General features: G+C 33.7%; 2 protein-coding genes across 2 annotated transcripts; one reads left to right on the forward strand and one right to left on the reverse strand.

Annotated features, from left to right (window-relative positions):
* Positions 1-4,078: 4,078 nt before the first annotated feature.
* Positions 4,079-5,605, forward strand: LOC107956111 (polygalacturonase). Its single transcript, XM_016891854.2, has 4 exons — positions 4,079-4,522; positions 4,634-4,923; positions 5,010-5,238; positions 5,387-5,605. The coding sequence occupies exons 1-4, from the start codon at positions 4,079-4,081 to the stop codon at positions 5,603-5,605; spliced, it is 1,182 nt and encodes a 393-aa protein (XP_016747343.2).
* A 7,018-nt stretch (positions 5,606-12,623) lies between these two features.
* Positions 12,624-16,043, reverse strand: LOC107954471 (WAT1-related protein At5g07050). Its single transcript, XM_016890045.2, has 7 exons — positions 15,729-16,043; positions 15,569-15,631; positions 15,362-15,478; positions 14,374-14,626; positions 14,099-14,260; positions 13,558-13,709; positions 12,624-13,113 (listed from the first exon to the last, which is right to left on the reverse strand). The coding sequence occupies exons 1-7, from the start codon at positions 15,929-15,931 to the stop codon at positions 12,879-12,881; spliced, it is 1,185 nt and encodes a 394-aa protein (XP_016745534.1). The 5' UTR covers positions 15,932-16,043; the 3' UTR covers positions 12,624-12,878.
* Positions 16,044-16,403: the final 360 nt, after the last annotated feature.

Here is a 16,403-nt window from a genome sequence, read left to right on the forward strand (position 1 = left end):
AGTTGTGCAGAAAGCTTGAAATGAGAAGCCAACGGGGTACTTACAGGTTTTGTCTGCTCGTTCATGCCAAACTGCTGTAGTACCTTTTTCAAATACTGCTTCTGAGACAAGCTAACTCTATCATGAGCTCTATCTCTCCATATTTCCATGCCGAGAATCTTTTTAGGTTCTCCTAGATCTTTCATCTCAAACTCGAGATTGAGTTGAGTCTTCAATCTTTCAATCTCAACTTTGCTCTTAGATGCTATTAGCATATCATCAACATATAAGAGCAAGTATATGAAAGTTCCTTCTTGTAGCTTCTGAAAATACACGCAATGATCAAATTTACTTCTTGTGTACCTTTGCCCTTTCATGAACTGATCAAATCGCTTGTACCACTGCCTCAGAGATTGCTTCAATCCATAAAGCGACTTTGTCAGTTTGCAAACCCAATTTTCTTTTCCAGCAACCTTGAATCCATCTGGCTGAGTCATATAGATTTCCTCTTCCAAATCACCGTGTAAAAACGCGGTCTTCACATCAAGCTGAACTAGTTCAAGATCATATTGCACAACCAAGGCTAGCAAAATCCGAATAGACGAATGCTTCACAACTGGAGAAAACACTTCATTGTAGTCTATTCCTTCTTTCTGAGCGTAACCCTTTGCTACTAATCTAGCCTTGTATCGAATTTCATTTTTATCAGGAAATCCTTCCTTCTTTGCATATACCCATTTGCATCCAATTGCCTTCTTTCCCTTGGGTAGTGTCACCAACTCCCAGGTCTTATTTTTATGAAGAGACTGCATTTCTTCATTCATTGCTTGCTTTCACTTTACACCATCAGGGTTACTTATTACTTCTGTGTAAGTAGAAGGAACATCATCATCTGTAATTGGAAGTGCATAGGCCACTATATCATCAAAGCGAGCAGGCTTACGAATCTCTCTTCTTGGCCTTCTATATGCAATTGAATCTTGTTGCTGTAGAGGTTCTTGGGTAGGAACCTCTTCATCATTTGTCCCTTCAATATTAGCTGGATCATCGTTAACCTTTTCAAGCTCCACCTCCTGCAAAGTACTACTGGTTTTGTCATCCTTTTGTGAATCCTTGTACTTCAACATGGTTGATTCATCAAAAGTCACATCTCTACTGAAAACAATCTTCCTTGTATCAGGACACCAGAGACGATATCCTTTTACTCCATCAGTTATACCCAAGAATAATGCTTTCTTTGCTCTTGGGTCTAACTTAGATTCTTTTACATGATAATATGTAGTGGAACCAAATACATGCAAAGAATCATAATCAGTAGCAGATTTACCAGTCCACATCTCCATAGGAGTTTTTCCATTTATTGCAGCTGATGGCAAACGGTTAATTAGATGGCACGCATATGTAACTGCCTCAGCCCAAAATTCTTTGCCCAATCCAGCATTGGACAACATACATCGAACTTTCTCCAGTATAGTTCGATTCATTCGTTCTGCCACCCCATTTTGCTGTGGTGTATCCCGAACAGTGAAGTGTCGCACAATGCCCTCATCTTGGCATACTTGTAGAAATAGATCGTTTTTGTACTCAGTACCATTATCTGATCGAAGTCGTTTGACCTTTCGACCAGTCTGAGTCTCCACCATCTTCTTCCATTTCAGAAATGCATCCAAAACTTCACTTTTTATTTTCATTAGATACACCCATACTTTTCTTGAATAATCATCAACAAAAGTAACAAAATAGTGCATACCTCCCAAAGAAGCTACTTTGGTAGGTCCCCACACATCACTGTGAACGTAGTCCAGAATTCCTTTCGTATTGTGAATTACTGGACCAAATTTTACCCTCTTCTGCTTGCCCAGAACACAATGTTCACAGAATTCCATTTTGCAAGAATTTGCACCTTTCAATAAGCCTTGCTTCACCAATGTCTGCAAAACTTTTTCACCAGCATGTCCCAATCGCATATGCCATAATCTGGTAGCCTCTGAATCTACATCTTTTGTAGAAACTGTTGATGTTGATCCAATAACTGTACTTCCATTTAAAAAATACAAGTTATTTCTTCTTGTGCCTTTCATCACCGTCAGTTGCCCAGCTATTACTTTTAGTAATCCATCTTTCAAAGTGATTGTGAGCCCTTTAGATTCTAGGGCACCTAATGAGATGAGATTTTTCTTCAGGCTAGGTACGTAGCGAACATCTGTCAAGACTTGGATTGAGCCGTCGTGATTCTTCAATTGGACTGTACCCACTCCCATTGTCTTACAAGCACTATCATTGCCCATAAGAACAATTCCACCTTCTAGCTCTTTAAGACGAGCAAACCAGTCCTTATTAGGACACATATGGTAAGTACATCCTGAATCCAAAATCCACTCATCCGTTTGACATGCCATTGCCATGCCAACCAAGCTAAAGTCTGACTCCTCATCATGCTCCGCTACACATGCATTAGAAATAGCCTTGCCCTTTTGTAGCTTAGGACAATTCTTTTTCCAATGCCCTTTTTCACGGCAAAAGGCACATTCATCTTTGGCGGGTCTCCCTTTAGACTTTCCCCTTCTACCAGATTTGCTGCTGTGTGAACGACCTCTTACTGTTAAGACTTCTGCGGTTGTATCTCTGTGATCTCTTTTATCTTTCTTTCGAGTCTCAGATCTATACAACGTACTACAGACTGCATCAAATGTGATCGTGTCCTTCCCATGAAGCAATGTGGTGGTAAGATGATCATATTCATCAGGAAGGGAATTCAACAACAATAATGCCTTGTCTTCATCTTCAAATTTCTCATCCAAATTTAGCAAGTCTGCTAAAATTTTATTGAATGAGTTCACATGGTCATTCATCGACATACCGGGTGCATACGTGAATCGATAAAGTTTCTTTTTCATATAAAGCCTATTTTCAAGACTTTTCGTTAGAAACTTTTCTTCCAGTGTATCCCATAACTTCTTCGCTGATGTCTCCCTCATGAAAGAGTACTTCTGCTCTTTGGCCAAACATAGGCGGATTGTACCACACGCCTATCTATTGATCTTGGCCCACTCCTTGTCATCCATCTTGTCAGGTTTTTCTTCAAGGGCTATATCTAGCTCTTGTTGACATAAGACATCCAGGATCTCACATTGCCACATACCAAAATTATTGGTACCATCAAATTTCTCTACTTTAAATTTTGCATTTGTCACAGTAGTCCTTGCTGATGACGATGCTGCTGCCATTTTTCTCCTCAATCCCAACTACTGTATACGTGAACAGTACCGTATACGTGAATAGTGCCATATACGTGAATAGTACCGTATATGTGAATAGTTCTGTATACGTGAATAGTACCGTAACGGTCGTATTCCCCAAGTACGAACCTGGCTCTGGTACCAATTGTTGCGCGGAAGCGTGTGAAAGAGTAAAATTATTGTACTGAAAAATCACAATAAGTTCAATTCCCAGGAAAGAGAGGTAGATCACGAAGATCACTTAAATACCAAGTCTTTCCTAGCCAGAATATCCCTCTATCGTAATTTAATAGCACAATAAATCACTACAATCACATTCACAAAATATGCAAAACAAATAATAAAGAACACCAGAATTTTAACGAGGTCCAGCAAATTTTGCCTACGTCCTCGGGCACTACCAAATATATTTCACTCCAAAAATTACAAGTGAAATTTACAAATATAGAGAGAGAATAATGCCTTAAGTAGAGAATGGCAATTATGGGATGAAGAAAGTAAGCAATGGTTAGGCCTATTTATAGTTGAGGTTTAAGGATCAACTTGCAATGTCCCTATACAATTAGGGACCAAAATTGCAATTATCCCATGCCAACTTTTAACCCAACTTGCCAACCAATATTACTTTCTACTTTCGGTGCCCACCCCATTTGACTTTTCAAACAATGGTGGGTTCCAATACTATAAATATCTATCTTCTCTGTAACTCTTCTCATTCATCAATTAAATATCCATTTTCTCTGTAACTCTTCTCATTCATCAATTAAATATCCAATTTCTCTGTAACTCTTCTTATTCATCAATCACCTTCTTAACAATCAATACACCTTAACTCACTACTTCCATCACTGCCTCAAATGATGAACCTCTCACGTCCTTCTCATTCCATTATTCTCATTCTCTTTTTCATGTTAGCCATAAATTCAACGTCTGCATTAACAAAGTACAATGTGTTAAACTTTGGGGCTAAGCCTAATGGAAAAACTGACTCCACCAAGGCTTTCCTCATGGCATGGAAAGCAGCCTGTACCTCAGCTGACTCCACCATCATATATGTACCAAAAGGCCGGTATTTGCTCGGTTCTATGGCCTTCCAGGGTGGCTGCAAAAGCCCTCAAATCATTTTCAGAATTGACGGCACTCTGGTCGCCCCTCAAGATTATCGAGTACTAGGCAAATCGACAGATTTGCTGAGCTTTGAAGGAGTGAATGGCGTTTCAATCCTTGGTGGTGCACTTGATGCCAAAGGACCATCTCTCTGGGCTTGCAAAGCTTCCCATTCCAACTGTCCTTCTGGAGCCACGGTACTATCATATTTCACTTTTCATTTTTCACTTAAGTTCCTGTATGATTCAAATTTAGTCTTTATCATCCATGTAACTGACTTGCTATTTTCGATTTGCTTGTGAGAGCAGACGTTAAGCTTTACCAACTCCAAGAACATTAGGATCCGTAGTTTATTGTCCTTAAATAGCCAAATGTTTCACATCGTGATCAATGGATGTGAAAATGTGAATGTCCAAGGGGTTAGGATCATCGTCGCAGGTAATAGCCCCAACACCGATGGCATCCATGTCCAACTATCCAAGAATGTGAATATCATAAAATGCTCAATTAAAACTGGAGACGACTGCATCTCGATTGGTCCCGGTACCAAGAATTTATGGGTCGAACAAGTCACTTGCGGTCCTGGCCATGGCATTAGGTACCTGGATATAAAATAAATCTTTTTTATTATGTATTATTATTATTGATATAATTGGTTTATTTCGATTTATTTGCACTTTGCAGCATTGGAAGTTTAGCAAAAGATTTGAAAGAGGAAGGAGTCCAAAATATTACAGTGAAAAAAACAATCTTTTTTGGCACTCAAAATGGGCTTAGGATTAAGTCATGGGCCAGGCCTAGCACTGGATTTGTTCAAGGAATTCGGTTTATGGATTCTTTGATGATAAATGTGCAAAATCCTATTGTAATTGACCAGAATTATTGCCCACACAATCTAAATTGTCCCAATCAGGTATAATATATTGCAATTATAGTATTAATTCCAAATATTTTTAGGTTAAAAATAGTTGAACCAATTTAAGGTCATTGATTTTTTTTTTTTTGGGTCTATGCCACTTGAAGTGATTAAATTAATCTTGTTTATATTTCAATGATTGTAGGTATCTGGAATTAAAATTAAAGATATCATATACGAAGGTATTCGAGGAACGTCATCCACACAAGTAGCTATAAAATTTGATTGTAGTCTAAAGAATCCATGCACCGGGATAAGATTGCAGAATATCAATTTATCATATTTGAATAAACCTGCTCAATCATCTTGTTCCAATGTTCGTGGGAAAACGTTGAATTTAGTTCGACCAGAAAGTTGCTTATAGATCTTGGAGATCAAACGGTGGAAAACAAAATTTCTCCTTCTCTTTTTTATACATGTATTTCTCAAGTTTGAATTATTTATTCTTTCTAGATAAATAATAAATAAATGTTGTAAAAATTCTTTGATTGGTTTTAAAGAAAAATCTTTTAGTTTCCCAGCCAACAAAATTTTACTAGAAAATAGAAATGTTACCCATTACGAACAAAACATAAACGCACAAGGTTAAAAACAATAATGCCATGTTTGATTCAGGAGAATGGCAAAGCCCTTCCATCCCCATGCAACACGCCACACTGACTCGAGCGTTTGATTCATTGAGTTGGTCATTTCATGGAATCATCATTCAAGCATATCTGTCGCTTTGTTTGTTGTTTCATTCAATTGAAAAAGTTAAAAATATCAACTATCATAGTCTTGACACATCATACCTCTTCAATACTTGAGTTATGACTGATACTATCTCTATAGTAAAAAGTAAGGCCGTCGATATTGAATGGGTAGCTTAACTCTTGAACCAGTCAAGTTATGTGTATCCTTTAAATGTCACTGAGTTCAAGTGCCAATAATGGTGTAAGCAATTTACTATATTATAGTTGTTTTGCTACATTGCAGTATGGAGTATGTTAGTGCCAATTTTATCTCTTTGCTACAACGTCGATTGCAACGAGTGCCATAGCTCGCAGTAGGATAAAACTTGCTGATTGACATATAATTTACCAAACTTTGAGTTTTTGTTTGATGGATCTCAAAGTGTGTCTATTGCCCATTTATGAAGCTTAGAAATGTAGGAATCAAACCAAGTAAGGATCAAATCAATAACTTTCAGCACAATTCAAAGTAGAAGTTCGAATTATAGCAAGAGTTTAACATTAAGGAAATTTCTACCATTATGAAGATAATTGAAGACCTTTATATATGACTATTTATGTAAAATAAGTGATTGTAACTTAACAAGTCTTTTTAACTCTTATATATTGACAACTTGTTTAGATTGGTTGTATGACTGAGAGAACACTTGTTCATATAAAAATTGTTTCATTGAGTGCAAAATTGAAGGTAAACTGAAGTGTCACTCAGTTTACATCCAAAGTTTCAAGGAAAAAGTCTTAAAGAGAGAGTGATCTTGTTTAGCGTATATGAATGAGGATAAATCACAACTTGTACTTATTGAAGTTTAATGGATTAACTCTTCAAATAAGTCCTCATAAACATAGGAAGTTTTGGAATTGTGTAAACAAAGTTTTGTGCCCATAGGAATTTATTTCCTTTTTTAACGCTTTTGAGTTTTAATTAAGGTTGTTTGAATTGGATTGGACTGGACCTGAAACTGGTCGGGATATCGGTTTGGATAAGGGCATTGAACCAGTTGACTTAGGAACTGATATTAATCGATTGAACCAAGAAAAAAATTGATTGAACAGAGTGGTTGAACCATATTTTTAATATTTATGATTTTTTATGAGCTATTTAATATAATAGAACGGACTAATTAAACTAATCAGATTAATCAAATTAACAAACTAATGATTTGACTCATGGACAAATCCAATTTTTGGGGATTAAATTGTATATCTTTATGATAATAAAAATTCAATTTCACCATTTTTAATAGCCTATATCTTTATAATTTTTAAAAGATTAAATCAATTTTTTATCATTCTTAAGGGGTTAAATTGTAATTTTACCATTACCAATTTAAATTTTTATAAATGATAAAAGAGTCTAAATGAATTTTTTTTTTATTTTAGAAGATACTAGACCCCTACCAACTCTCTTAGCCTCGCCACTGATCTAACCGATTTGATCATTGATCCGATTCTGAAAACTCTGGTATTCATTTAAAAAGAGGGCAAAAGATTATTTTTTTCAATAAAAAAAACTCACTTGAGTTATTGTGGCAAGCGTCAGATCCATTATCTCAAGTAATTGCTCACCACTTGCATTAACTTTGTAATCATTAGATGCCAAAAGGAAAAAAAAATATAATTGATATTGCTAATCCAACATGTATATCACACCTATCTATAATCATCAATTTATTTATACAATTCCCGTAGAAATTAATTAAAAAATAAACAATATGACGTCATTCTACCTATATGGGAAACCTGCAGTTGATATTTTATGTTACCATTTTCATTTTCAATGCAAAAGGTTAAAATATGATATTAGTCCTTGTAATTATCCAAAATTTGAGATTTAGTCCTTTTAAAAGTTAAAAAATTCAATCCTCCTATATTCTCATCATTTTTTTTCAATTATATGCAATGTCATATGAGGGTAGTTTAATTGACATGTGAAGTTAGTAAATATTGACAAAAAAATACTAACAACATTAATGATTGGCTTGAGATTTTTAAATCAGAAAAGTAAAAGGATTTAATTTTTAACTTTTTAAGTATAGGGACTAAATTTCAAAATTTTAACTTATTAAAAAATATATGTTTTTGAAACTTATTATTTTAAATTAGAAAAATTAAATTAAAGCATAAACTCTCTAATAAGATAGATGGTAAAAGTTGATTATGGAGCATTAGTTTTAGATAAGTCTCCACTCTCCACTTGAAGAAAAATAGAGATTCATCACTTCCCCCAAATCTTATATATTTTAGCAACAAATTAGATACCACAAACATCACTGTTGGTTTAAAATTAATGTGTTGTTTGATAAATTGTTGAAAAGTTGTGGAAAATTAAGTACTAAATTTAGATAGGTGCCTTTAATGTAACAATACGATAGATTTTTCTACGAAAAAATTTAGGTACTAAATTAAAAAAAAAGTGAAAATTGTATTTAGAAATGTAACCTAAATGGGTAAAATATTTTTACCTCAAATAAACGCACCCTAAATGTACTTAGAAATGTATACGCTGGCTGAATGTAATACTAGCAGTAGCAGAATCTATACACTAGCAGAATGTGTTTAGTGGCGAAGGAGTTTTAGGATTCTGGCTTTCTTCTCCCTTGCAAAATTGCCACTATCCTATTGAGCTGCCTCACACATTCTGTCCCATTTTTGTCGAAGGGAATCGTTGAGCATTGGGAATTTCGAAATTGGGGCGAGCCAATGATTGCATTCCAGTCATTTCAAATCTCTTCTATAGCATCCAAGACGTTGTTCTCTTCTTCTATTCGTCCCATTGTGATCCTACAAGTGATGATGAAGCTTGAGTTGCTAATTCCCAAATTGGTGCTTGTGGTGCTGCACTTGATGATACCGGAGCTGCAGTTGGTGCTGACACCCGTGATAGCGAAAACAATTATTGTGCAGTTGTACGCGGATCAACTAATTTCTTCTAGTCCCAGTTGTAGTCTCTTCCTTCTAGTTCTTCCCTCTTATGAGAATGAGTCTATTTACAGCATTGGTAAACAATGTCCTGTGCGGAATTCTATATAAAAACCCGAAAATTTATGGAAATTAACAGGTTAATATATATATATTGTTTAACCTGGCACTTGGTATGGAAATAGAAATCAATCACCATGCGTCATCTAGATTACCTTCAGATACGGTCTTGTATAAGCATTGCAATCCCTACAAGTAAATTCAAAGTAACAATCAGCATCTGATACTGAAGCCTGTAATTTATAATCAAGAACATATGTAGAGTAAGTATATTGAATGGTGACTCACACACCACACATGCACATACATAAGATAAACTACGAATTAATAAGAGTAAATTAACAATAGAACTTCGTAAGCAATGCAACCAGATATTTTCGTAACAGATTGTGTGCAAGTAAATTAGGCCCCTGGTACAATCAACTATAACTCTAGAGACCTCAAGCCTCTAAATGATACCAACATATACTAAAATTTGGCATAGGGATAAGCCAATTGCATTTTCCATTTGATGATTTTGGATTGGACATCTAGCAAAAGGCTAGGGAGTGGTTAGATTCATTGATGGTCTTCTCACCGATTTGGGGGTAGAGGATACTCTAAAAAGAAAATTATAGAGATGTTAGAGTTGTGTGACCCGAATCTTTGTTAAAGAAATAATACAGACTATGTTGCACAAATAGAATCCGTATAGAGCTACACTTCCTCTATTTAATTTTGATTAGAATAAGGTTTTTAGCCTTTAAATAGATGTAGTCGGAACTCCTCTTGTATCATTCGATTTTTAGCACTGGCGAATTTTCTTCTCCTCTACCCATGATTTTTTCCTGAAAGGGTTTTCACATAAAATTTGTATATTTTATTTTTCTTTCTTATTGCTTTGTGGTCGTTTTATATTGTCATTATCAACGTTCAATTTTACAAGAGGGATTCTCGAAAATTACAGAAAAACTAATTTATAATCAAGAAAACCTAATTAATTCTTTATAATCAATAGAACTTAAGGTGATCTTTAATTGAACGGTGACCCACACCCCACACATGCAAATACATAGGATGAACTAAGAATCAATAAGAGTAAATCAGCAATAGTACTCCATAACCAATGCTACCAGATATTTCCACACATGCAAATACATAGGATGAACTACCATGTTGATGCCATGTCAACAAAGTTACAAATATTAATGTTTTCATCTATTTTGGAGTAATTTGACAAACAATACGAATATAAAGACTAAAAAAATGAAAAAATAAATGGAGGGTTAAAATGAATTTTTTATAAAATTAAAAGGGTCAAATAATTCATTATCTCTAGTTTTATTTGCATCATATTTAAGTAACCTTGGAAAGATAATGCAAAGCTGAATTAAAGGCAAAGGAACATAAAGCATCTGTAATAGTAATCCTTACAAATCCATTAACAATAAAAATAATTAACTAATAGAAGATTGATTGAATAATTAATATTCTAAAACATGATTAAGGTTTGCTTCAGTGTTTCCATTAATTGGAACAATATGGACCATATATAGATTAATATCTGTGCACCATATTATGATTAATATCTGTGCAGCATATATAGATACACACATTGAGTATAACCACATGTCTCATCCATTTTATGAACGAGATGATATTCAAATAAAAACCTCTAAATAATATTGACTCTAAATTGAAACTTGGTCCAAATATTTGAAAAAAAATTAACATCCACTTTTTCTAACTACTTATTGATTATGTATCATATTTATTATAATTCATTAAAAGAATATTATTGAGAGAGAGTGTGAGATTATGGCATTTCTAAGTGTGAATCATTTGTAGAATATAAAGAGTGAAATATTTGCAAGTGGCGTTTGCACAAAAGTTATAACATTTGAGATGCAATAAGTGAACGAAGCACTCGTTTGGGTACTTTAAATTATGAATTCTAGTTAGGCAAAGAGAACATTTTGCCCTACAATGGGGAAGAACTTTAATTGATGGGATATTGATTCTGCCAAATTTAGCTGTGTAATGAACCTACCCATTTACTTTTCTTCTACATTTTTCCCCCCAAAAAATTACAGACTACTAATAGAAGGAATCAAGAACATGATGAATGGAAGAAGTAGGTTGTTTGTCAGCTCGAGCAAAAAGAATAATGTTATTCGTAAAGAAAACGTAAGGGCCCGATCTAAAACATTTTAAAGGCAATCATTTCTTTTGAGCGCATGCTTGTTGGATCAAATGACTGAGGTATTCCGTGCATAATATAAAGATGTATGGGAGAGCAAGTTGTCTTATCGGAGTCCACGGGATGATTGGAAACTTGCGAGTTTGCCTCCATTAACAAGGACAAACATGGAAGTTCAACAAATATAACTTAGGATGAGCTTGATTCAATTATCAGGGAATTTAAAGAAAGCATGAATTTTCTTGACGAAGTCCCATTCAAGTCGGTCAAATTTTTTTTCCAGATCAAGCTTCATGGCCATGAAGCCTTGTTTACCCTTTTTAGATCATAATGAGTGGATCATTTCTTGAACAATGACAACATTATCAGAGGCCTATCGTTCCAGAATAAAGCTTGTTTGGAGATGAGACGAGCTAATAGACCTAAATTGATTGATGGAAGAAGTTTCAAGGCATTTTGGAATAAACATTTAAGTCCCCAGAAATTAAAACTTTAGATAATAACTTCACATAACCGTAAATAGAAGAGTAATACATTTCAGCATATTCGAACTCACGTCCTCTTACATTGACAACTATGCCCATACTAATCACTTTAAGACTCAATCAATTATTTCCAACATAATTATAACATAAATAATAATGATACTTACACGATATAAATATATTAAATGGAAGGCAAATAAATTATTGGTACATTATGACATCGTCAATGCCGGTGGTGTCATGTCAAGCAAGGCGATTAGTTCAATAGGGAAGGTGATGTAAATACCATTACAACCAATAACATAATGTATGATTAACATTTATTTAATGTAACATATTATATGAATCAAGTATGCTAAAAAGTTGTATAAAAAAAGTTGCTAAAAATTTACAAAAATGATATTTTCTGGGATTGGAATTAATATTATAGAGATATATATAAGATTCAATTAAAAATGTATGTGCACTTATATTACTAAATTCAATAATTAATTTGTTAAATTATTAATGGTTTACAAATTTAAAAATATAACTAATCCACTTACATTAATTTACACATTTTCATAATTTTTTATATGATTAATTTTTGAGATAAATATCAAATTTACACGTGAATTTTATGTGCAATTTGATATATGAATTTTGATGTAGTATAATTATGCATAAGAAACTTTTTATTATGTTTTATAAGTACACATGAAACTTTGATTTTGATTCAATTCTACATATTTAAATAAATTCATTCATTTATTTTCATATTGGATTAATATAATTGTTAGTGTATAAACGTCAAATGGTGCTACATTGATAATGTTGTTACTGGTTTATGAAAAACGAATAAAATCAAATAAAAAATTTATATATAAAATTGTACAAAATTAAAATTGATGTATATAAAATTGTATATTTGATCAATGATACTTATTCATTAATATATTAATAATTCAACCGTTGAATTTTTCAATATTAATATACTTGTCATACACTAAAAATTTTGAAACCATTTGATATCTTAATGCTATTTTTATATATTATATACATATATTTGAGGGCTAAACTTTTCTTAAAAATTTACTCTCTCTCGTATTTTCATCTCATACAAGATCCTTCATAACTTAGAATTATACTATAGGGTTGGGGGACATGGGTACATATGTGACATATGTATCTGACTTTTTTTATTAAATTATAGAAACAAAATGGGGGATGTAAAGACAAAAAACCCATCCCTTTTATTCTCCCAAAGTGAGGATTAAACTTGAATTATTTTTGGATGGGGGATTCTGGCATTTGCTTTGGCATAGTGATGGCCACTATTGAGAGCTTTTCTTTAGCATCTTGATTGGCTTCAATATCTCCGATTACTAAGATGGTGCTGCCATTTGGTTGGATACTTTTAACTGGCTCTGGAATCTCCTCTTCAGCCTCCTTGTTTTCTTTGTGCTTTCCCCATAGGACTGAATAAAGTCCTATTACTATCAATATGGCACCTATCACCCTGAAATAAAGTACAAATTTATGTCAACAAAAATAACTATAAAGTGGTGAAAGTATCGTGGAGGTCTTTGTACTATAAGTTAGATTGCATTTTATTTTTTTACTAAAAAATAGACAATAGTCTCTCTAAGTTAGATCAAAGAGCAAACTAGTTCTTCTGATAAAAATTTATCTATTTCTACTGTTTAAAACTAGTCACTGTACACCAGCATGAGGTACAAGTGACATGACACATGTTACTGTCTGGTTTTTCCGTCAGCAACAGAAAGAAACGATTTATTCTCTGATTTAACGTATAAGGATTAATTTATACTTATTTTTTAAGCTAAAAGAGCAAAATATAATCCAATTTTCGTACAGAGATTTTCATGATGCTTTTATTGTGCACGAAAAGAAGTTAATAGTAAAAAATGAGTGTAAAAGAGAAATTAAAAAAGAAAGCTACCCTCCAAGAAAAATCTTCTCAGCCAGGATGAAAGACCCCATGATTGCAACTATGATCATCATCAAGGGGCTGAAAGCAGTGGCAAATACTGGGCCTCTTTTCTTTATCACCATTCCTTGAACATAGTATGATATGCTTGATGTCACAATCCCCTGAAAGAAAAACACATTAAGATTAAACTTTAAAAGATTATGGCACACCACCTAAGACATGGGTAAAAAATTATATATACATATATATTTGCAAAAAGCTTATATAAATAATATATGCCTCAGTTTTTGCTAAGCTAACACGTAAAATATCGATAAATAAGAATTTTCCACTATATCTAGTGGATATACAAAATCATTACCACTACAAAGCATCACAACAAAAATAGGCTTCAGTTAAATGTGAAAAATTAAAATAATATGGGTTTAAATTTTATTATGCGTATATTTTATTCTTTTCTCAATTGGATTGATAATAGGTTAATTTGTGACATTATCTTGATCAAAATATAAATATATAATAATTAGAGGAGAAGGGAGAGATCTATTACAGCATAGGCAGCAGCAAGCAGGTTCATGTCCCAACCAATTTGCCAAACAGAGGCTTTATGTTCCATCACAAATGTCACTGCAATTGCTTGTAGAGTGCCCACAAAGCACACTAGTGATGTTAATGAAAGTTGATGATCCTTGTATGTCTTCAATGCTTTAGCCTAGTGAAAACATTATACGATGAAATCACCAAAAATAAATAAAACAATGAAAGTTAAAATCAACTTGTTGGTTTGTTTTAAAAAGGGTAAATTATTTTGGTGTTTAAAATTACCTGCAAAACAAAGAGGGAAGCCCAAGCAAAGGTGGCAAGGAGAAGGAGAATGGAGCCTTTGAACCAATCTTTGTCAGTAGTTTCAGTAGTATGAGGAGCATAAGATTGGTTAGTGTGGATATATTTCTTACTCCAAAACAGATCAATAATGGGTCCTTTGTACAATGTCATAAGCATTGCCCCAGCTACTGTCACCATCGTCCCTAATATCTTTGCTTGGCATCTCACTTTCTTTACATCTATCTTCTCCATCCTATATACAAAAAATTCAATGTACTTAGACATTAATCAAAACTTTTGTTACAAACACGAGGGACATCAACACGTCGGATATTATCTCCGGTTAGAGTTTTGGATATTATCTCCGGTTAGAATTTTGTCTCATGATTCTGCTGAGAAGCTTGACAGGTTTACAGAGTGAAAGTATCTAGGAATGCCTGAATGACTGGACTTGATTCCATAACCTATGGCGGTAAAAATATCATAAAGGCCCTTATACTAAGAGTCGGATTGCATTTTATCCCTTTTACTCAAAAAATGAGTAAATTAGTTCCTAGTACTTCCTACATGTTGGATCAAAGAGTAAATTGATCATTTTATTAAAAATTTCATCCATTTCTACTGTTTAAAATCGGTCCCTATATATCAGCATGAGGTGTACATGACATGCCATGTGTCATTGTTTGATTATTCCATCAAGGAGGCCAGTTTTTAACAGTACAAATGGATGAAATTGTTAAGAGAATGGACCGGTTTGCTCTTTGATTTAATGTACAATGACTAATTTATCGAGCTTTTGAGTTGATGGGCAAAATGCAATATAACTCCTAATATAGGGGCTTCTATGATATTTTTACCAACCTATGTCATATAACCATTTATGGTTCATTTATAGCAGAGTCCGGAGACAACCTCCCAACATGAAACAATACCAGACTTGTTGAGCATCAGACACTATCATTATTAATGAGCATATGTATATATCTACCGGAAGATGACAGCCATGATAAACGTCATTGCAGGAAGCACATTGCTCAAAGCACAAGAGAAAGTTGGAGAAGTATATTTCAGCCCAGCATAGTAGAAATTCTGGTCAATCACAGGCCTAAAAAGCAACAACAGAACTTTGCTTAAATTTAAGATAACAAAGCAAAATTTATGAATAAAAAAGAAAAGAGTCCTAATAAAAACTAACCCCAAAAGAGCCAAGATAAATATTTGCATAAACACTGAGAATGTTATCTTTGGTTGCCCTCTCCTGAAATATGTTGATAAAACATAGCAAAATTCAGTATATATTTGTATGAATTGATCTCAGCTGCCATATATGTTGAATTTGAATGGTGTTTATAAACCTTTCGAAAATCAAAGCAAAGGGAGCTATGACAGCAGTTGCAAAGGCATGACGGTAAACAACCAAGACATAGTGGCTCATGCCTCTGTTAAGTGAAACCTTGGTGATGATGTTCATGCCTGCATACCCAAATTGCAATGAAATCATTGCAAAATAAGGCTTGGAGCTCTCAAGCAAGTTACCACAACATCTCATCTTCTCCATTTTTTATGGAAAAAGGCCAGAAATTGGTAAATAGGGGAGAGTTTGTAAAAGGAAGAGAGACGAAAAAGAAAGAGCTTGAGGAAGTGTTTGTGTTTCTCCCTAAAGGAGAAGTTGGGGGGATTGGACTCATATTTATAATGGTATATTGAGGGGAACACTCCCATGTCTCAAGCATGTGTGGGTGGGAGTGTCAATATGTTATTTTACAGTAAGGAAAATTTATTTGGTAAAGCTTGGTAATGCCAAATATTACCACCTTTTATGCTCAAATATAATTTTCCTTACCTTACTTTTAGAGCTAAAGAAATACAAGAATTTGGCACTAGGATAAGATTGGAATTCTGAAAATTTTAACATCATAAGTTTTGAGTTCGTATATATTTTGGGGTTAAACTATACCATTAGTTATTAAATTATTGGTAAGTTTTTGTTGGTCTCTTAATTAAAAAAAGTTACAATTTGGCTTCGGAAC

This window comes from Gossypium hirsutum, chromosome A13 (assembly GCF_007990345.1).
Source record: "Gossypium hirsutum isolate 1008001.06 chromosome A13, Gossypium_hirsutum_v2.1, whole genome shotgun sequence".
NCBI lineage: Eukaryota > Viridiplantae > Streptophyta > Magnoliopsida > Malvales > Malvaceae > Gossypium > Gossypium hirsutum.

Bases quoted from the DNA above. Each gene is read 5' to 3' on its own strand.
- LOC107956111 (XM_016891854.2), top strand. From the start codon at position 4,079: ATGAACCTCTCACGTCCTTCTCATTCCATTATTCTCATTCTCTTTTTC. The intron at 4,523-4,633 runs GTACTATCATAT...TTGTGAGAGCAG, and splicing joins ACTGTCCTTCTGGAGCCACG to ACGTTAAGCTTTACCAACTC. The intron at 4,924-5,009 runs GTACCTGGATAT...TGCACTTTGCAG, and splicing joins GGTCCTGGCCATGGCATTAG to CATTGGAAGTTTAGCAAAAG.
- LOC107954471 (XM_016890045.2), bottom strand. From the start codon at position 15,931: ATGGAGAAGATGAGATGTTGTGGTAACTTGCTTGAGAGCTCCAAGCCT. The intron at 14,627-15,361 runs GTAGATATATAC...TTTTGTATATAG, and splicing joins ATCATGGCTGTCATCTTCCG to GATGGAGAAGATAGATGTAA. The intron at 13,710-14,098 runs GTAATAGATCTC...TTTTTCTTTCAG, and splicing joins TGCTTGCTGCTGCCTATGCT to GGGATTGTGACATCAAGCAT.